Source organism: Patella vulgata, chromosome 7 (genome assembly GCF_932274485.2).
Source record: "Patella vulgata chromosome 7, xgPatVulg1.2, whole genome shotgun sequence".
In the NCBI taxonomy this organism is placed as follows: Eukaryota; Metazoa; Mollusca; class Gastropoda; family Patellidae; genus Patella; species Patella vulgata.
In genome coordinates this window covers 9590616-9613764 of record NC_065885.2, presented here as the reverse complement: position 1 = coordinate 9613764, position 23149 = coordinate 9590616, and the positions used below count along the sequence as shown (strand labels likewise).

Sequence of the window (23149 nt, the reverse complement as noted above, 5' to 3'; positions counted from 1 at the left end):
ATTTGATTTTTTTCTCAGAATCTTTAAGCTTTTTTGTGTGAATTTTCTCACAATTTTCACGTTTTTTATAATTGTAATATTTTTCATAAACATTAGATACATCAAATATTCAATCAATTAAAAAACATCAACTTATTGGAACTTTGAATAGTTAATGAATATCTCCCAATATTAGAATTTCTTCTGCATATAGAAATTGCTTTTTGCCTTCATCTAACCAGTTATTTGACAAATTCTTCTCTTTTTTTACTCTTTTTTTTTTTTTTTTTGGATAAAAATTTGAATTATTTTATCGAAAGTATCATGTACCTTATTAAACTAAATAAATGATTAACAAACTAAAATCATTAATTACAAATTTTCTCTTAGGCATTTGCATGGTTTAGTGATTTGCTAGTGGAACATGCCGAGATATTTTGGTCGTTATTTGGTGTGGATATGAATGCCGTGTTAGAATCACAGCCACCAGATACCTGGGATAGTTTCCCACTCTTCCAATTACTTAACGATTATCTTCGTTCTGATGGTAAGGTTATGTCATTTTGTGAGTACCATAAACACCCATGTATAACGAGCTGCCATGTATAATGCGCTACCATAGATAACGCTCACCTTCTGGTTTTGAACCAGGACTGACTTCAGACACTTGGTAATATTCTTCTTGTTGATTATCTTGGGGCAGTGTTCTTTAGAAAAGGGGGGTTGGGTGATCGAATGGTTTTAAAGCATACGCATTTAATCACAAGGTCTTTCATTGAGTCAAGTGGCGTGGTTTCAACTCCCTGCTTGTATGTGGCAAGGAGTAGGGTTGCCTGTCCAACCTCGTGGGTTTTCTCCAGGTCCTCCGGTTTCTTCCCACTGCTAAAGACCCCTATGCACAAGCAAATTATTGAAATAAAATTGAACCTTATGTTAGTCCTGAAAAGACCTAGTTTCTGACAAGTTGACGTTAAACCCCATTTCTCTCTCTCTCTTTAAAAAAATATGAACATAAACAAATCTGTGCTTGACAAAATGACAGTCACACAAGAGCGATTATGCTTGATAAAGCCTGAATTTATGCCTGACAAAGCCTGTCACAGATATCTTATTTCTAGGCTTGTGGGGGGGTCACGGTGGCTAAGTGGGTAAGATGCTGGCTCGCTAGCCTGCAGGGCGGGTGTTCGAGCCCTGCATTGGCCCAGAAATTTCATCCAGATTTTCCGGCGTGGTTCCCCCTTTTCAGTGATGCAGGACGCGTCCCTGACAAGGACAGCTGTCTAGTCGATTGGATGGGACGAAAAACCGAGGTCCCATGTACATATTGGCGTGCACGTAAAAGATCCCTTGACAGTTGGAATTTGATATAAGAGTAGCGACACTCCAATTCAAGTTCAATCGACATAAAGTTTGTGTGCCTTTTCTTCGGACTATTGGGCATCGATTAAATACTTCAATTTTTGATATGATGCCACAATTCCCAGAATACAGTGTTGACATCCTGCTCCGTTCCTGGGCCATATACTATACTTGTACGTTTTTATTACTGTTGTCTGTTACAAAATTATTATTTTTAAGCATTATTTTCAGAAAATTTATGCAATGGCCGATTTCACCAACATCTTCGTGATGTATTTGCTCCTCAAGTTGTCCGCTACGTCGATTTAATGGAATCTTCTATCGCACAATCAATACATAAAGGATTTGAAAGAGAAAAGTGGGAACCTCAGGGGTAAGTTCTTATCTTGCTACAATTTTCAACTAATTTGTCAGTAAAGACAGATATAACAGAAAGAGTAGCTCCATGTTTGGACTTGAAGCAGATCAGAGGAATCAGGAGAATCTCCCCTTATATATTCATCAAACTCATTTCTTCAGGCTTCTTATTCTTCTCATTTTTTGTCCCCCCACCTTTCGAAGAAAGCAGGAGACTATTAAAATGGGTTCGTCTATCTGTCTGTCCATCACACTTTTTGGGACACAATAACTCTTCTCCTAGTTGAGGTAGAATGTTGAAACTTGGTGTAGGTGTTTATTAGGTCAATGCAATTTGTTCTTATGTTACGTTCGAAGGGTTTGAAGATTATCGTAGTTTCACTGATTATCTGTTTGTGCTTCATCATCAAATAGGAGTGGATCATAGGTGTATTCATGCACCAGATTACTTTAGGACCTGCTGACAGAATGACGAAAAAAACATTTCTTGCTTTACTTTAATCTAGAACTGATTTGCGTGGTTTTTTTTAGAAATGGTTGTTCAACATCAGAAGATATGTTATGGAAGTTAGATGCACTACAGGCTTTTATTCGTGATCTTCACTGGCCAGAAGAGGTTTTTGCTGAACATCTAGATCATAGATTAAAATTGATGGCGGCAGACATGATAGAAGCAGCAGCTAAAAGGTGAAATATTTATAGATTTAAATTTGAAGTACCTAAATCACCAAAAACTACTTCTCCCTCTAGTGACTCGAACTACCCAATGATAATACTTCTCTCTCTAGTGCGTCAAACCGCCAGATGATAATACTTCTCCCTCTAGTGAGTCAAACCGCCCAATGGTAATACTTCTCCCTCTAGTGAGTCAAACCGCCCAATGATAATACTTCTCCCTCTAGTGAGTTGATCCGCCTGATGATAATACTTCTTCCTCTAGTGCGTCAAACTGCCCAATGATAATACTTCTCCCTCTAGTGAGTCAAACCGCCCCATGATAATACTTCTCCCTCTAGTGAGTCAAACCACCCGATGATAATACTTCTCCCTCTAGTGAGTCAAACCGCCCAATGATAATACTTCTCCCTCTAGTGCGTCAAACCGCCCGATGATAATACTTCTCCCTCTAGTGAGTCAAACCTCCCAATGGTAATACTTCTCCTTCTAGTGAGTCAAACCGCCCAATGATAATACTTCTCCCTCTAGTGAGTCAAACCTCCCAATGGTAATACTTGTCCTTCTAGTGAGTCAAACCGCCCAATGATAATACTTCTCCCTCTAGTGCATCAAACCGCCCGATGATAATACTTCTCCCTCTAGTGAGTCAAACTGCCCAATGATAATACTTCTCCCTCTAGTGTGTCAAACCGCCCAATGATAATACTTCTCCCTCTAGTGAGTTGATCCGCCTGATGATAATACTTCTTCCTCTAGTGCGTCAAACCGCCCAATGATAATACTTCTTCATCTATTGAGTTGAACCACCTGATGATAATACTGCCAGATATTTAAACAGGACATAAAAGTATTTTGCAATTGAGTTACAAATTGTTTTTTGTGTATTTGAACAGGACATTAAAGTATTTTGTAATTAAGTTACAATTGTGTTGTATATTTAAACAGAATATTGAAGTATTTTGTAATCTAGTAAAGATTGTATTTTTGAACAGGACATTGAAGTAGTTTGAGAGTATCTACGATTGTTTTATTGTATATTTGTAATTTTGTATATTTAAACATGACATTGAAGTATTTTGTAATCTGTTTACAATTATGTTTTTGTATATTTAAACAGTTACAATTGTATTTTTGAACAGGACATTGAAGTATTTTGAGAGTTATCTACGTAAAGGTGGTAAAGGATCTGACTATATATCACCTGGAGAGATCTGTACCATGATGAACGTCATCATAGACTGTAAAAATAAGGTAAGCTACATCTCGTCATTTACCTATGTTTAATTCTTTTAATGGCATTTAGTAATTGAACTGGAATATACAGGTCACAATTACTGCTTATTAATGAACAACGTTTCGACTAGGCTTCTCTAGTTTTTATGAAGCAATAATATAACAAGACAATGTATGTTAAAAACAATACTTGGTTAATGCTGACCAACCAGAGACACCCTTCTAATTACCTTGAAGCAAACCTAACTTAAACATACATTATGCAAGAGCTAAATCTTCCTATTGTTTGTAGGTCTTTCTTTAGGCCTGAAATATTTTCTAAATTATTAATTAGACATTAATTAACTTATCCAGGCCATAATTAACTCTTGATGGCATCGGATTTCTCTGATTTTAAATAGATTAGAACAGTTCAACTATATATTGATTTAAGGTAAAAATGGAGGAGCGAGACTTGGCTTCGAACAACCAGTACGGTGGTTGAAATTATTGCACACGTCTTGTCAAACCTTCAAAGGCTAATATGTTCAATCGCAATAGAGTAATTTGAATGAAATTTTCAAATTATTCATTTTACATTATCTATTTTCAAACTAATATAGTAAAAATGGCTAGCTCTTTATCTAAATCTTACATAATGTATCTTTAATTAACGTAATTGATGAAGGTTGATGAAGGTCATACTAATAACCAATATGACAGGTAAAGACGTCTGATAAAGACTAAAGAAGCTTAGTCAAAATGTCACACATTAATAAGCAGTAATTGTATTCCATAGAATTACAATCTGATTAAAACACAGATCCTATTTGGTTTCGGTTTTTTTATAGTTCAAAATTTTTTTTTACTTGTCTTTACTACGCTAGGATCTAGAAGAGTTGTTATATAACATGCGTTCTGGATGATGTGAGGGATTAGCCAATGAAAGTGTCTGTTGCATTGAGTTCTTGGCGTACGATGCATGGAACTGTGGGTATCCGACTAGAAACATCAATGCTGATTGATTAATTAAATGTCTTACGTCATAGGGTCAAAAGTCGCTTGATGACCTCTAACACAACCTCCCACTACAACTGGTCAGATCTTCATTTAGTAAAGGTCATCGAAAGTATAAAAAATGAAACGAGATATAGATGTGTATTTTAATCAGGTAGATAGAATTATGACCTGTATATTCAGCTGTGTTGTTATTTTTAACATTTTTAAATATCTGCTGTATTGTATTTTTGTGTTGAAGAAGTAAGAAAAACATGTCATAATAGCTTTGTCAGTCTCATGATTTATATATATATGCTATGCAAGGGATAATGCATGATTATGTCGTGATGCTGAGAAAGATAATAAACCCAATCCCAATAGAGATGATATCCAAGTTTACAGACAGGTTCTTGGCTTTACTTAGAATTTGTATATAAATTCACAAGTTACATGCAATTTTTATTCTGTAGGTTAAGTTTGATTTCAGCGGGTGTTGTATTATATGATTATAGCAGTGCTTTTCACGGCTAACAATACACTGGCCATTTTCTTAACAAAGTGCGTGTCTAGGCATTATCATTCAATGCGGCTTATCCCCCACCCCCTCCATATTGTAGCCGTCATTATTAAATATGGACTTTAAGAGATTCAAAGGACTGCCTCACTCAGCGGAAGTCTTTAATAGTTCACAAAAATGTGTACATAGGTCCTTGGTCTGTCATCTACATGCTGTTCCCTGCTATTCCCTCTGTATTACACTACTGATATGGGGAACCACGCATAACAATCCCGTGGAATCTAGTGTGGAGGGATAATGACTTAAGGTACAAGTTGAGTAGTGTATTAGGATTTCACGCCCAGATAACCCACATGTTGTTTGGAATCATTGGTTTGATGTTCAAAGTTTAGTACATCATTTATTTTCTGATAGGCTCTACATTTGTGTGCCTTGGACAGTGGTCAAAATATGGTAGGTATAGAATGTATATATATAAAGCTCAAATATATATTTAGCACATTTTATACTAGTAGCTAGTCTTTCTACTTTTAGTTTCTTTTTAGCAATTGGTGCATGGGCTATAATCTTTATTTTTAGTTTCTCCATTCTCCATTCATGGAATCCCATCAGCTCACTGACTAACTTTTCATCCTGTGATACCAGGGAAGGATTTGGCATAACGGTTAGCGAGTAGGACTTGTGATCAGGTTCGAGTCACGAATGTTGCGTTGCGTTCTTGTGTCCTTGAATTAGTTAATTGATCTCTGTGGTACTACTAGAATGGTGTATGAAATGGCAGGATACCAGTAGTCGCTTTATAAGACTTCAAGGGAGGTAATAAGGCTTTATCTGTAACCCAGGCAACAGGATATAGACTATATTAGGAACTGACAACCAAACTGCAAGTTGTCAGGATCTTTTTCGATGATCTTTTCAGTCAAATTTACCCAATTTTCAATCTTGTCCATCATCTTTGAACTAGCCAGTATTTAGCAGTAGGAGGAAACTGGGGCACCTAAATCGCAAGTACTCCAAAATGTGATCGCAAAAATTAACGCCAAAATCAAATTTTAATCGCCACTTTCACTTTTTATCGCAAATTGCAACTTTGTTGACTGACAGCACGAGCCCTGCTTTAGACAGACAACTCTACTCTTTGTCAAGTACATGTGTGGGTTCAAAACCATGCCACTTAACTCAAGGGTCAGACCTTAATAGTGACCCCACCCCACCCACACCCCCTCCGAATGAGATGAAGAGTGAGTCAGTAAGTTGATTGGGTTTCTATTGGTTTTTATATTGGATTTTTTATTTTATTAAACTGTGTTTTATTTTACAGCACTTTTAATTTTTACACAATTGAAAATGTATATTGAGATTAGTTATCAAACTTTTACTCCTCTACTTTAGTTGATCTTTTAATATTCCTAGGAATTTATTTGACTCGTGAAGAAATTACATTTTCTAGACAAAACAAAATGAAATGGGGTTTAACGTACTACTTTTCTGCTCCGACAGGGCTATATGACGATGGGCATACAACAAACAGTGTGCTATTAAGGCAGATTTGTCCAGGCAATATCACTACGGCCTACTCTTATATCAAATTCCAATTGTCTAGGGTTCTTTTACATGCACACCAGTGTATTCACGGGCCTCGGTTATTCGTACTAACAGAACGACTAGACAGTCCTTGTCAGGCCCTGCACCACGGACAAGGGGGAACCACGTCAGAAAATCCTGAGGAACTTTCTCGGCCAACACCCGATTCTTACAGGCTAGCGAACTAACATCTTACTCACTGAGCCACCGTGGCTCCCATTGCATCTACTACATTCTGCACATGTAATGGCCACCATATTCAAACATTAGTATACTGTTTTGTAATACGGTTCTAATCTGTTTCACATCTGTCATATACGCAAAGACTAAATAAACCTTTTTAATTTAATTAAATTGAAGCCAAATAAATACTCCTCAAAATTTTCGATTTGACAGAGTCCACTGTAGATTCAGTTAGTGTTTCTGATTAAAATCGTCGATTTAGGACTTAAAATATGGGTCAATTAGCTTAGTGTCTGTTCTCAAGCAGAGCTAACTGTTGAGAGACAGGGGGGGGGGGCACGTGGCTAAGTGGGTAAGACGCTGGCTCGCTAGTCTGGAGGTCGGGTGTTCGATCCCTGCATTGGCCGAGAAAGTACAACCAGATTTTCTAGCGTGGTTTCCCCTTGTCAGTGATGCAGGACGGAGGGCCTGACAAGGACAGCTGTCTAGTCGTTCAGATGGTACGAAAAACTGTGTACATATTGGTGTGCACGTAAAAGTTCCATTGGCAGTTGGAATTCGATAAAAGAGTAGGCCGTAGCGCCGCTGCCTGGGCAAAATTTCCCTCATAGCACTGTATGGCGTATGCCCGTCTTCATTAGCCCAGTTTATGAGTAGAACAGTAGGACGTTAAACCCCATTTCATTTCTGTAGAGAGACAGAGTATTAAAGCTTAGTTTGGTATCTATTAAAAACTCTTCATACACTGTTCAATTTGTAGTAACCAGTACATATCTTTATTTTGCTGTAAGCTTTAATGTAAATATATATATATAGATATTATATCTTAGGTTAGCATTGGAAAATTGTAATTTGTCAGTATTATATAAATAGTACTAGAAGAATGAACCCCTGTATGTCAGTATCAATCTAGAGTTGAAACTATTATTTTCTCCCTATCACTTGTTACTGCACAACTTGCAGGTGAATTTGGTTGTGGGAATTTGTAAAACATAGCTTTTGATGTGATGTTTTGTAGGACTGTCAAAAAAAGAATTGATTCAGGTTATGCGCGAAATGTATCGCTATTAAACAAAATTTGGCTTAACAATATTTTTACTTTGTTTTCAAATATACTATTTGAATTATATAAATAATTGAATTGTATGTGAATTTTACTTTAAACAGTCCATTATTATATGCCAAATTATAATACATCTGGTTGTATCAGAATACACCTGGTTGTATCACAATGCACCTGGTTGTATCACAATGCACCTGGTTGTACCACAATTCACCTGATTGTATTATAATACACCTGGTTGTATCAGAATACACCTGGTTGTATCAGAATACACCTGGTTGTATCAGAATACACCTGGTTGTTTTATGATACACCTGTTTGTACCACAATACACCTGATTGTCCCATAATACACCTGATTGTATCACAATACACCTGGTTGTACCATAATACACCTGATTGTATAACAATACACCTGGGTTGTACCATAATACACCCGGTTGTATCACAATACAGAGTCATAATATCTTACAGATGGTTGTCTTGCCATAATTGAAATAAAGACTATTAAAGGCTCAATAGCACTCTTGTTGTAACTGAATAATATGTCCCAATCTTTATTCTGGTCAACAAATTGTACTATTTTAGAATATTTCAATTAATTGATGATACAAATTTCATCTTAACACACCTTATTTAAAAATTTTGAAAAATTCAACATAATGGTTTGAAATGTCTAACGTAAACCTTTTCAAATGAAACTTCGATTTAAAAATATTTTTGAACCCTCTGGACAAGTAAAATAGGATGTAATGGATAATTTACACAACAGGAAGGACACTTAAACATCTAGTACTTAGATGGAGATATTATTTATTTTCTGGAGCTGTCAAGCCAGCAAGAGTGGTATTGTCCCTTTAATGGTCCTGAAAATATAAAAAAAAGCATATGGTTCATTTATTGTATTTAAAATGTTTATCATTGAGTAAGGGTAGCTAACCATGTCAAATGTAATACGAAGAAAAAAAATATATATTTGTAATATTTCAGCATCAGTATCACACCAAGATTGATGAATTTCTAGAACGTGTACAGATTCAAATGGTTAAATGTCTGGTCGAAAAGGTATGGATATATTCTTGTTTCTGTTTCGGGGGTCAAAATATTTAGACCAAAAGAGGGAATCAAACTCTGGTATTATAATAATTTATTTTTCTAGCAAAGTGTGGATAATTTAAAAGCATTGTTATTATTTATAAAAACCAACCATGTCCAGTCTTTGCGTAGACTTCATAAAACATTCTATATTATGGTCATCTACCAACTTATTCAATCTTATAAATATCCACATTTCTCAAATACAGGTTTTAAAAATTCTTAAATTGTTTGGCTATCAAAATAACGTTTATTTACAGTACGAGATATTATAGAGAGATAAACAATGGGTATTATTCAAGAATATTTCAAGTATTGTTAGAATTTCTGAATTAATATGTAAATATTCCACAATAAGTATGATTAAAAACTGATTTATGATGACAAATTATCCTGGGTTGTATTGACACTTTAAACAGTTTGTGTCTCACTTGAAATATGAATTATATTACAGTGGAATAAATATTTCTATTTAAATTACAGTTATTAACGGTATTGGAAGCTGTATTAAGTAAACTAGCCCGTTATGACGAAGGAACTTTTTTTGCTTCCATACTATCTTTAACAGTGAGTATATATTGTTGTCACAGACTGAAATTTCTATTCAATAGTTCACAGTCTCTATGTTATTAAACCTTTAGCACTTAGACCGCCCCTAACCACCCCATCACGTGCACAGTAATCTAGTAAACGGTTGGAAAGCTATTCACAGATCTGGTGCGGTTTGAGGAAGGAACTATTTCATTATTAAATAATTACTGACACGTGAATTCACGATACTGTACTATAAATAAAAAACATGTAATATAAGTTTAGTTAGCAAAGTTTCTGTGTATTATCAAAAATGACCGAAAGTCAAAATTTCAATGTGGAAGCCCATGGTGCTATGAATTGAGTTATATTTAGAATGCGGCTTTAATGAGTTAACAGGTTTGACCAGAGGCTGTAGGCCAAGGTGTTAAACCTGTTAACAAATGAAGCGTGCTATAAATGACTCGTAAAATTGACAACCACTGAACATGCTCGTTGTTATGCACAGAAAACCCATCCCACTTCTCTATATGATTTCTACTAAAACTGGCGTAAACAAGCAAAAATGTGCAATAACATTAAACATGTCTAGTTATTGCACGGTTAAGCTCCACCCAATCCACTAGAGGGAAAACAATCTGCTTATTCAACGAAAAGAACAATGGAAGATTTTGAGTCCATGTTACAAGGGAATTTAGATTATGTTTTGGTCATGTTATTGTATTATTTCAGAAACCTGTCAATGAGCTGGGTAAAGCCTATGTTGATTTTATGAGATGTAACTTGGATCAGTTACGACAGAAGATAACAGATGAGTTGTATACGTTATCTATGTTTGAGGAATGGTATACAGGACAGATGAAGATGATGTGTGATTGGTTGACCGATAGATTAGATCTATCTTTACACCCTTATCAACTCAAATGTTTAATGAATATAAATAGAGTAAGTTGAATTAATTTTATGATATAAAAATACAACACAATTTATATAGAAAACAATCACTGGTTTAAACTTGTTCTTGATAACGATAGGGGGGTTGAATGGCCGAATGGTTAGCGCATGGGCGCTGTATCGTAAGGTTTGTCATTGAGTCAACTGGCGGGGTTTCAATTCCCCGGTTGTACATGACAAGGAGTAGGGTCGTCCGTCCAACCTCGTGGGTTTTCTCCAGATCCTCTGGTTTCCTCCCACTGCTAAAGAACCCTATGCGCAAGCGAAATATTGAAATAAAATTGAACCATATGTTGGTGCTGAAATGGCCTAGTTTGTGTCAAGTGGATGTTAAACTCACTCTCTCTCTCTCTCTCTTTTGATAATGATAAGAGAACACATATTGAAACGTGGTGCTATATTTGTATGAACCAGTGATTGTTTTCCAATTGTGTTGTATTTTTTATTGTGCTCAATCACTAAATCCCACTCAAGAATTATAATCGTATGATGTGTTAAATTAATTAACTGTATTGTAATACTTTGGATGGCTGTCGAAAGTAGTGATGGGAGGGGATAAATAAGACAACTATCGTCATCACCGCCCAGATGGTAACTGACAAAATTACAAAATAGTATTGAGTAATATTTTTGTTTTAATTTTCTAGAAATGTTATAGTGATTTTGAACTGCATGGTGTACCTGAAAACTCGTTGAATAGTAAGACTTATCAAACCATATGTAGTCGCTTACAGGTAATTATACTTACGTACTTTCTTTGACATGAAATGGAGTTTAACCTCCTACTGTTCTGTTACGACTGGGCTAATGAAGACAAGCATATGCTATGACGCGCTCTAAAACCAATTTTCATCGCTGTAACAGTGCAGTAAGGACGCCACCCCGGTCTGACAGGGGTATTAGTCTCAATATGACATTGCTACCTTTTTTCTTTCAAGAGGGCTGGTTGGATGGTCAAATGGTTAATATGTGCGCGTTGAATCATAAGGTCTGTCATTGAGTCAAGTGGCGTGGTTTTAATTCACCACTTGTACGTGACAAGGAGTAGAGTCGCCTGTCCCACCTCTTGGGTTTTCTCTGGGTCGTTCGCTTTTCCTTCCATTGCTAAAAGAACCCTACACGCGTAAATGAAATATTGAAATAAAATTGAAGCATATGTTAGTCCTGAAATGCCCTAGTTTTGTGTCGAGTGGACATCAAACCCCATTTCTATCCCTCTCTTTTCTTTCCAAAAAAACTATTCTATGATATATCCTCCTTAGAAGTCATTTAAGCGACAGAGTTACATTAGGTTTAAATATATTTAATCCAAACGACTAAACCGCTGTCCTTGTCGGGTCTTCCCCACTGACAAGGGGAAACCACGTCGGAAAATCCTGATGAACTTTCTCGCCCATTGCAGGGATCTAACACGCGACCTCCAGGTTAGCGAGCCAGCATCTTACCCACTTAGCCAGCTAATAACATAAGTGTTATTTATTATGTTGTAGGTTGAAGAAGCAACCCAATCTGTGACACAATCTGAGAGCAGTAGTAGAACGACATTCCTAGGAAAAGCTACAAGTAATACCAGCGGAGAGGAATCAGATTAAGACACCATACAGCATGTAATAATTTCATTGGTTGTTGATTTTTTTTATTTTATGGTTTTAAGGGACGCTTTGTTTATGGTCCTCATCATTCGCATCAATCTGTTAATCATTTAACTTATTTTACTGAGCTTTGATGTGCCCCCATTAACCCCTTAAGCATGACTACCAAATTTCTGGCAGTGACGTCGTATCCATAATATGACTTTACACCCAGATGTTGGACAGCCATGCAATAGATAGTGGCACAACAGGAACTAAAAGCGAGGATATTTTAGATAATAGCCTTTCCGATTCCCCGGAGACTTCTTGGTGCCCAGCGAAAAGAACAGGAATTTGGTAGTGAAAGGGGTTAAGATGCTCTGTTGCTAAGATTACAAATTAAAAATGTTAAATTATCTATCATATCAACGGCTCGTCAATGGCTTTTTTTTTCTTTTTTTTTTTTCGATTTTTTGTCCCAATTTTCGAATACAATAACTCTGATTCAAATTGAGTGAGAGTGATTAGCATTTTCTGCTTAGATTAAGCAAAGTGATAAGCCATTCCATTGCTGGATTCTTTACAAAAAGATAAATGAGCAATTAATTAATGAATACCATGTATTTTCGATTGAATCCGGGGACATCAGTCTCACTGTTGGCTTTTTGGGGGTTAATTTTTTTTTTTTTTAAATAAAATTCATGAATGTATAAAGCTAAAAGAAAATCATGTATTAATTTTTTTTTTGTAGAGAATAACCAATAAAAAACGGTATTCCTTTTCCTTGTTAATACATTAAATATATTTATCATCGACCTTTTGTTCATATTTTATAAATAGTTATCGTACGTTTATTACGACAAATGTATAAATAAATATGTCCTTGTATAGTTTCCCAGATTGAAAAAAAAATGTCCTAAAACTTGTTTTTATTTCCTGGAATAATGTGGTTAGTGTAAATATTTTTGGGGATTTTTTTTTGTTAGTGGATTGTGATGATACGTTATGATATATATAAACATTGTGTGATATTTCCCCCCCCCCCCCTTTCATTAATAACTGCTCCTTTAACGTTTCTTGTATTCACAGTTGTCTCCCCTTAGTAGAAAATTTTATGATGATTATAAATGCTAGTATTAGAACAAATGAATGTATGGGTCATGAATTATTAACCTTTAACCTTTTAGTTAAATTTCAAATAATTAGTGTAGAATAAGTATTATTGTTATATGCATATGTAAATAAACACAGTAAGATATTAGTCTATTAGATATACTATATATATATCAGTAATAATTGTGTCAAGCTATATATAGAATACTACTAGTTTTAGTTACACAAATCAAACCTTAAAATTGACTTATTTTAACTGATTTGATGTTAATATCAAAATTATTATGTGAAAATATCCATTATTGCCTGATTTGGACCATGGGGTGGAGGGGGATCGAATTTGACCAGTCTTCTTGTTTGAGTCGTATTTACCCATCTTGATTGACAGCCAGTGAAATTGACTGACTGAAGAACTTAAAGGGACATTAGGTAAGATTAGACAAAGAGCTGACAGTTCTCGCTATAATAGTTAAAAAATAGATAATGAAAAGGGAATATGCTGAAAATTTCAGTCAAATTACTTCACTCTGAGTCGAGTTATCGCAGTTACAAAAACAATGTTGCCTCGATTGTCATTGCTACTGTTGTTAAGATAACAAACAAAGTATTGACTATCCATTTTTACGTTAAATCATTAACCGCAAATCGTGTTTAAATCTATTGAAAATCTAGAGTATTCGATGGCATCAAGAGTTGATTATGGTTTTTGTTAGTTAATTAATGTCTAATTGATAATTTATATAACATTTCAGGCATAAAGTAAGACCTGCAATAGACAGATTTAGCTCTTGTATAATTTATGTTTAATCAATTTACATGTCATGCGATTAGAATTTCAAAGAATTTAACCTTAATTAATAAACAGAGTTGATCTTATTCGATACATTAAAACAACAAAAGTTTTATAAAGGGCTATCTTTTAGTTAAAATAAGGCGAACAATTTTGAGTAAATTCTTAAGTTAAGTCCAAGAATGATTTGTGAAACCGGGGCTTGGACTGTGCATTGAGTATGCTCGTGTATCAATATTGTGCAATATAAATAGACTATTACTATCATACTAAAAATCGTAACATTCTTTGGGAAAAAAAACATCTAGCTAATCTGAAATAAAATGAAATGAAATGGGGTTTAATGTCCTACTGTTCTGCTCCGACTGGGCAGTGTGCTATGAGGGAAATTTTGCCAGGGCAGCTTGACTATGGCCTACTCTTATATCGAATTCCAACTGCCAAGGGATCTTTTACGTGCACGCCAATGTGTACACAGGACCTCGGTTTTTCGTCCCATCCAAATGACTAGACAGCTGTCCTTGTCAGGCTCTCCATCCTGCATCACTGACAAGGGGAAACCACGCCGGAAAATCTGAATGAACTTTCTTGGCCAATGCAGGGATCGAACACCCGACCTCAAGGCTAGTGAACCAGCGTCTTACCCACTTAGCCACCATGATCCCCTAGCTAATCCGAGGTAAACATGTTGATGTGAAAGCACTAGATTAAATTGCAATTGGAAATAGTTTTATATTGGTAGTCAGTAATTATGAAATCTAACTAAATGTGGCAAATAATATAGAGTGAGAGTGGATTGTCCAGTGGTTTAACCTATAGATCATAAGGTCTGTCATTGAGTCAAGTGGTGTGGGTTCGATCCCAACCTTGTACCTGACAAGGAGTAGGATCATTTGTCCAGCCTCATCTGTTTCTCCATAGCTAAAGACCCTTACAAGCAAGTATATTATTGAAATTAAATTGAACCATGTGTTAGTCCAGAAATGACATAGTTTATATCGAGTGGACGTTAATTATTAACATGATATAAAATCGAATCAGTTAAAATATCGAATGCAGTTTAATTATAAAAATGATATAAAATTGGATCATTTCAAATATCGAGTGTAGGTTAATTATAAAAATGATATAAAATCGGATCAGTTAAAATAACAAGTTTTTATTAATAAATGATATATGTATGTTATCTAGATAAGTAGAAAGATATTAATTAATTATGCAAATATCCCTTGTACATGTTCTACTACTTTCTAGCGCCCCCCTTTTCTTTATAAATTAGACTAACATTCAGTGTTGTTTGTTTAATATGCAAATTATTATTTAGGTTTTTACATAAGTAGACATAGTAGTAGTACCGTAGAAATGTGCTATTAACAGATAAATTTCATCTTCTACCATCTTTATTAATTAGGAATATTAATTAGAATATTAATCATTAATTCTTATTCTTAATGATTATGTGTTTCATCTATTAAAGAAACATTTTTTACAGTTCATGAATTTTGAAGACAAAAAACAACACAATTATAAATGAATCGATAGTGTTCTTTACATGACATTTAATAATTGGGACATATTTAAATTACACACTTTTTATGGAATAACCATTACTATGGTTTATTTCCGTGTGATGTTTGAAGAAGATTTCACAAGTCGTTATCAAGCATATACACAAATACATAAAATAGAATTTGTATATATGCTTGATAACGACTTGTGGAATCTTGTTGAAACATTGCAGTGTATTAAACCATAGTAATTGTTGAAATGAAATGAAATGAAATGGGGTTTAACGTCCTACCGTTCTGCTCCTACTGGGCTAATGAAGACGGGCATACGCCATACAGTGTGCTATGAGGGAAATTTTGCCCGGGCAGCGGCACTATCGCCTACTCTTATATCGAATTCCAACTGCCAGGGGATCTTTTACGTGCATTCCAATATATACACTGGACCTCGGTTTTTCGTCTCACCCTAAGGACTAGACAGCTGTCCTTGTCAGGTCCTGCGTTCTGCACCACTGACAAGGGGAAACCACGTCGGAAAATCTAGATCGAACACCCGACCTCCAGGCTAGCGAGCCAGCGTCTTAACCACCTAGCCACCGTGGCTCCCATAGTAATTGTTATTCCATAAAAAATGTGTTATTTAAATCGATAGTGTGTTTATCATTCAGTGATTGGATTCTGTCTCTAAACAGAATTATTGTTGAATATAAAGAAATCCTATGAATGAATTATGTTACGATATCTTTATTGTTTTTTTTTTATATAATTTTTGTTTGTTGAATCTCGTTTTTTTTTATTTATATATTTTTTTGTTGGTTTACGTTGATAATCTGTCTCTCTGATTTTTTTCAGTAATAATTTAAGTTTAATGCGTACTTTAAATAAATAACTATGATGTTTATTCTGTCACTCAAATGGACAATCATTAATACAATATTAAGACATTTATTAATAGAAAAATGAAAACAATCCTAAATTAAAACATCCATAATTTTATGGACTCACTACTACTTCATTTATTTCATGCAACGCTTCAATACTCGTACAGGTATCTTTATCGAGTAGTGAATAAAAAATGTATGAGCATGACGTCATCCCGCCATCTTGGAATTACGACGTCCTATCAAAAAGTGAAGTCTCTTAATCCATGTGCAATTGCCTAAGGAATAAGCATGTCAAGTTTCATTGACGGAGCCTTAGGTTTTTTTTTAAAGAGCGTGTCCTCGAAGAAGAAGCACAATGACGAGAATAAGATAAGTAACACACATGGCTCACTTCCTGTTTCAAAAATGGATATTAACAAATAAAACAACACCTTGAAATAACACAATCGACTCATTTAGAATATTGAGATGTTGCATCAAATAAACGTAGAAATAGTAAATCCATTAACGATATATACCTCTACTTCTTAATGTCATTTAACAAAAAGACAGTCGTTCATTAAGAAAATTATAAATGAATGTATGATAATATATTTAGCAGGTTGTTGTCGTGTTTATAGGAAACAGTATTTGATATTATGACAGAATCATAGATGTCTCCAATATAATTATAACTCAAGTATTAAAAAATGGCAAGATTAAGTTAGCCATGACCATTATAATAACATTAAAAGGCAAGATAAACTAAGTCATGACCATTATAATAACATTAAAAGGCAAGATAAAGTAAGTCATGACCATTATAATAACATTAAAAGGCAAGATAAAGTAAGCCATGACCATTATAATAACATTCCTGTTTTTGTTGATTTTACTTTGTATAACTGTTTATTTGTATTGATCTGTTATTACAGTAAATATATGGTGATATTAATATATTAATCAAACTTATTCCAGTTATTCTTATCATAACAATGAACCTGGACCCCTACTCATGAAAATTTAAACTGAACTAAGAATACCAATCTGATTAAAACACAGATCCTATTTCGTTTCATTTTTTATAGTTCAAAATTTCGTTTTACTTGTCTTGACTACACTAGGATCTGGAAGAGTTGTTACATGTATGGTTGAAGTGAGGGATTAGTCAATGAAACGGTCTGTTACGCCGTGTTCTTGGTGTGCGATGCATGGAACTGTGGGTAAACCACTAGAAACGCCAACGCTTGTTAATTAATCAATGTCTGACATCATAGGGTCAAAAGCCACTTGTACGACCACTGTAGGTCATCGAAATTATAAAAATGAAACGAAATATAGATCTGTATTTTAATCAGATTGAACTTTTATCAGAAAAAAACATGTTCTTATCGATTTTGATTAATCTTTGTACACAAGGGTGTGATTTTAATTGTATTTTCAATGTTTATCCTTTATTTTGTAGCGATATCAACCTTTACTTTATCAAAATAATCTTTTTTTAGTCATCAATGAAATAAGCTCCTGAAACGAATGAACTGCATTTAATTTGGGAGTGGGGTCACAGATTTTTTTCAAACCCTGTTGGATAATTATACAAGCGATGAATTTGAATCATTCCTTTTGATAACAAGAAAAAACTTCATTTAAACATTAAAGTCGCTGATAGTTGAAATTTCAGTTTTGTTTTTTGAAGTGTTAAATATTCAATTTAAATAAATTTGAGCTTGGATTAAGATGTGTAAATTTTGGTATTGTCCGAAATAGCCATCGATCGTGAAACTCTGTTTTGTTATCGTATCCAGGGTAATTGAGAAATATTGCCAGGTTGTTTTTCTAGATTGTGTATACTTTTTATATATATATTATTCCTGTTATAAAACTTACAATTTATGGTAGTACTAATAGTCAATGTTACAAACATTCCTTAATTTTTATAGTTAGAAACATATATTTGTAATAATTTCTATTTTACAATATATATAGCTAGCGTAGTCACAATAATAATTACAAAAATAAGGTTGTCACAAAAACTAATAAAATGCATATTGCTAGTAGCGTGCTGATGTTTGGTGATGCCCAGGGGTCAACTCCATGATGTATGCCTAGAGCCTGGTTTGGAGAAATGTGAGAAAAGAAGACCTTTTTAAATATGTAAATTACAATCTTAGATTGTATGCCACCAGAATGGGCCATCACCACCTCTGCCTCCCTCACTGCATGCTACTGTATATTCCAAATAGTCACAAAAATTAATAAAATTATATGTTTTGTTACAATTAAAGAGTCACACTTTAATGTCATATATCTGTCAGAAGATTAATTAAACTTTGACATGTTAAAGATGCATTATGTAAGATTTAGATAAAGAGCTGACGATTCTTGCTATAATAGTTCAAAAATAGATAATGTAAAATGAAAATATTGAAAATTTCATTCAAATTACTTCATTCGAAGCCAAGTTATCACTGTTGGTAGATTTGACAAGATGTGTGCATTGTTGTAACCAGGGCACTGGTATATTCGAGACTTGGCCTCACTTTCCCATTTTTAAATGGCGAACCTTTCTAATCTAGTTAAAATCTTGAGTATCCGATGCCATCAAGAGTTGATTATGGTCTTGCCATGTTAATAAATGTCTAATTAATAGTTTATATAACATTTCCGGCCTAAAGATAGGCAGATTTAGCTCTTACATAATGTATGTTTAATAAATGTCTAGTTAATGGTTTATATAATATTTCAGGCCTAAAGAAAGTCTTGAAATAGGCAAATTTAACTCTTACATAATGTATGTTTAATCTATAATATTAAATGTTATTAATTACTGTTATTATAATACAAATATTTATTCCGTGTATCTATTTACTGATACAGTTGAAGTATTTCTATATTAAAGCCGCTCATATCATTTGTATGGTTGATTCCCTGGTTGTACATGACAAGGAGTAGGATCACCTGTCCAACCTCGTGGGTTTTCTCTGGGTCCTCCGGTTTCCTCCCACTGCTAAAGACCCCCAGGCGCAAGCAGATTATTGAAATAAAATTGAATCATATGTTAGTCCCAAAATGACCTAGTTTGTGTCGAGTGGAGGTTAATCTCTCTCTCTCTCTCTTGTAAGGTGTAAGGTGTGATAAACCAAGGTGTAAGGTGTGATAAACCAAGGTGTAAGGTGTGATAAACCAGGAAATATTTCTACTACTAACTGGAGATTTACATCCACTTCCATCTTGGGTGATATCACAGATAATTGTTTCCGTGGAAACTTGGAAATATCTCCGTGTTATGTTAACTGATCATTGGTTTATGGTTTAAAATTTTCTGCTTCAAATCAATCTTATATAAGGACATAAACTCTGAATGGTGTTGGGAAACGGAGCGGGGCGTAAAACCCTTATTATAACTACATGTAAATAAAGGGTATTGTTGGTTTTTTTATAAACTCTACAACATTACATTTGGGTTTCATAAAAGAAGCTTTTAGATGAAAAGGTGTATATTAAATTATTTGAATATGTTATTTCTAATCAGTACTTAATTAATTATAAACAGAAATTTGTTATCTTGGATTTTAGGATATATGGGGGGTTACCAAGCAAAAAATACATGTTATTTTTAAATCTGATATATTGCATTAAGCGTATATGAAAATAGGTTTTATTTCTTAATCTATAATATTGTTTTACAAGCTGTGTTTCAATGGCATTTAGTAATTGAACTGGAACTACACAAGTCACAATGGAATACAATTACTGGAAATACACAAGACACAATGAAATACAATTACTGTTTGTTACTGGAAATACACAAGACACAATGAAATACAATTACTGTTTGTTACTGGAAATACACAAGACACGGTGGAATACAATTACTGTTTGTTACTGGAAATACACAAGACACAATGAAATACAATTACTGTTTGTTACTGGAAATACACAAGACACAATGAAATACAATTACTGTTTGTTACTGGAACTACACAAGACACAATGAAATACAATTACTGTTTGTTACTGGAAATACACAAGACATGATGGAATACAATTACTGTTTGTTACTGGAACTACACAAGACACAATGAAATACAATTACTGTTTGTTACTGGAAATACACAAGACACGGTGGAATACAATTACTGTTTGTTACTGGAAATACATAAATCACTATGGTTTATTTCACTGCGACATTTCAACAAGATTTCACTAACGACTTGTGAAATCTTGTTGAAACGTCACAGTGAAAAAAACCATAGTAATTGTTATTCCAATTGTCTGCAATAATAAGACTAAAAAATCCCAGTAGAAAGCTCGCTGTGTAGTAAGCAGTAATTGTATTCCATAGAATTTATTGATAATGACTAGAGAAACCTAGTCTAAGTCGTTCAGTTATAAGCAGTGGTTGTATTCCATAGAATTGTGAACTGTATATTGGCATAAATGTGTTTATTATTTCTAAATCTCTATTATTATTATTATTATATCTCAAGCTATATCTTTAATGTTATATATTATTTATTAAATGTTAATATGCAAAGATGAAAATATCAACAATGATGTGCAATAACAAGTTTTCTTTTCATTGATTTTTCCTGAATTCGCATACTATTAAATAGCATTATAAAGCATTGTGTTCTTCTTTTATCTGGGGGGTTGGATGGTCGAGTGGTTAGCACGTGCGCGCTGTATCATGAAGCCTGTCATTGAGTCAACTGGCGTGGTTTCGATACCCGGTTGTACGTGACAATGAGTAGGGTCACCTGTCCAACCTCGTGGGTTTTCTCCGGGTCCTCCTGTTTCCTCCCACTGCTAAAGACCCTTACACGCAAGCGAATTATTGAAATAAAATTGAACCATGTGTTAGTCCCGAAATAACCTAGTTTGTGTCGAGTAGACGTGAAACCCAATTTCTCTCTCTCTTTCTCCCTATTGAATAAACAACAGTTTTAGAGTCTGTGATTAGTTAATAAGGGGTTCTACTAGACTGACGAGCGGAGTTTTTTATTTTTGTCAAAAGATACGTTATAGATATGGTCATAATATATTTAAAAATTTTGCAACAGTTTCAGGGGAGGATCCAGGAATTTTTGCAGGAAGGGGTTTGCCAGGTTCCTGAGACAATGCATCTCTCTCACACACACACGCACGCACACACCCCCGGCCTGGAAATTTTTTGAGAAATATATGCTCTCTTTCGTCATTTTGGCCTATATACATACCCATTGAGCTTTTTAAACGGAGAAATCCTGTTTGACGTCAATTTTTATTATGAATTAACACGATGACATTGTGATTCAATTTCATTGATGCATTAATTGTGATATCACAATGTCTATATCATTTTCTTGAGCTTTGAATGCCCATCCCATCCCACCATCTGATGATAAAGAATAAAGCACACAGCCGAGAAAATTTTCTCATAAAAAGTGTTGTTTTACGAAAAAAAATATGTAGCCGAGGGGGGAGGGGGGTTGGATCCGCTCCTGAGTTTGAGCACTACTAACAAGAGCGAAATGAAATAAAACGTCTTATACTGCTCCGACTGGGCTAATGGAGACGGACGTACGCGATACAGAGTGTAGAGGGAAATTTTGCCCAGACATCGGCTCTACGGCCTACTCTTATATCGAATCCCAACTGCCAAAGGATCTTTAATGTCCACACCAATGTGACACAGGACTTTGGTGCCATCCAAACAACTAGACAACTGTCCTTGTCAGGCCCTCCGTCCTGCACCACAAGGAGATTCCACCCAGAAAATCCTGATGACTTTTCTCAGCCAACTCGGGGATCGGGCCCATGACCTCAGGCTAGCGAGCCAGCGTCTTACTCACTTAGCCACCGTGGCTCTGTCGCTGCAACACGAACCCAGCTTATATGGTAGAAAGGGGGATTTCTGAAAATGATTATTAATTTTCCCCAGACAGCGTTTCCGCTGCTCTTCTTCGATTTCCGACTGTCAAGGGTTCTTTAATGTCTACCCAACACGAACCCAGCTTATATGGTAGAAAGGGAGATTTCTGAAAATGATTATTAATTTTCCCCAGACAGCGTTTCCGCTGCTCTTTTTCGATTTCCGACTGGCAAGGGTTCTTTAATGTCTACCCATATGGACTTTTTTCTTCCAATCCGAACGACTAGGCTTGTCAACCACCCCTGTCAGCTACGCCGGGATTCGAACTGACACATTCTTGTTGATGTTAGAGTGTTCTGACCAGTCAACTACCACGAGCACCCGATTTCTAGTACTACAACAGAAGAGTTAGATAGCACCCGCCATGGTTCAACAAACCAGTGACGGGATTTCAAAATTTGTCTTGTCGGACATTTGAAACGAAAACAAAGGGGCATAATTCTTATCATTATTTAAGCAGGCGGTTTCAGACCACAATTAAAAATCATTTGTCAACAAAATATTCAAATTCATATCTAATAAAAAAAATAGGTGCGCCTCGTTATTTCTCATATTTAATTCCCGTACGGTATTCAAATTTATGTCAGTAATATATCTACAAAATCACATGTTGTCGTAGTAGGATAGAATGAACAAACTGTTGAACAAACTTGATGAATGGGGTGTTTTTTCTAGTATAACTTGTAATAAAGATGTAGTATGATATATGTGTCTGGTTCTGATATGTGATAACAGTATCTGGTTAATATCACCCTAGTTATTACACACTATAAAATAACATGTTTACTACTAAATGTCTTCTTAATCTCGGACGAGGTTGGATGGTTAGCATGTGCACGTTGTATCATAAGGTCTGTCATTGAGTCAACTGTCATTGATT

The 23149-nt window shown here is 34.8% G+C and overlaps 1 protein-coding gene across 1 annotated transcript in view; it reads left to right on the top strand.

Moving 5' to 3' along the window:
• LOC126828852 (calcium-dependent secretion activator 1) overlaps positions 1-20977 on the top strand; it is a 64896-nt gene extending 43919 nt beyond the window's left edge. The window contains exons 18-28 of the mRNA XM_050558899.2: positions 370-526; positions 1570-1711; positions 2227-2382; positions 3513-3624; positions 5516-5554; positions 8921-8995; positions 9509-9592; positions 10289-10501; positions 11158-11244; positions 12001-12117; positions 12833-20977. Of these exons, the coding sequence (XP_050414856.1) occupies positions 370-526; positions 1570-1711; positions 2227-2382; positions 3513-3624; positions 5516-5554; positions 8921-8995; positions 9509-9592; positions 10289-10501; positions 11158-11244; positions 12001-12102 (1167 nt within the window). The 3' untranslated portion in view covers positions 12103-12117; positions 12833-20977. The remainder of the gene's footprint in view (positions 1-369; positions 527-1569; positions 1712-2226; positions 2383-3512; positions 3625-5515; positions 5555-8920; positions 8996-9508; positions 9593-10288; positions 10502-11157; positions 11245-12000; positions 12118-12832) is intronic.
• Positions 20978-23149: the final 2172 nt, after the last annotated feature.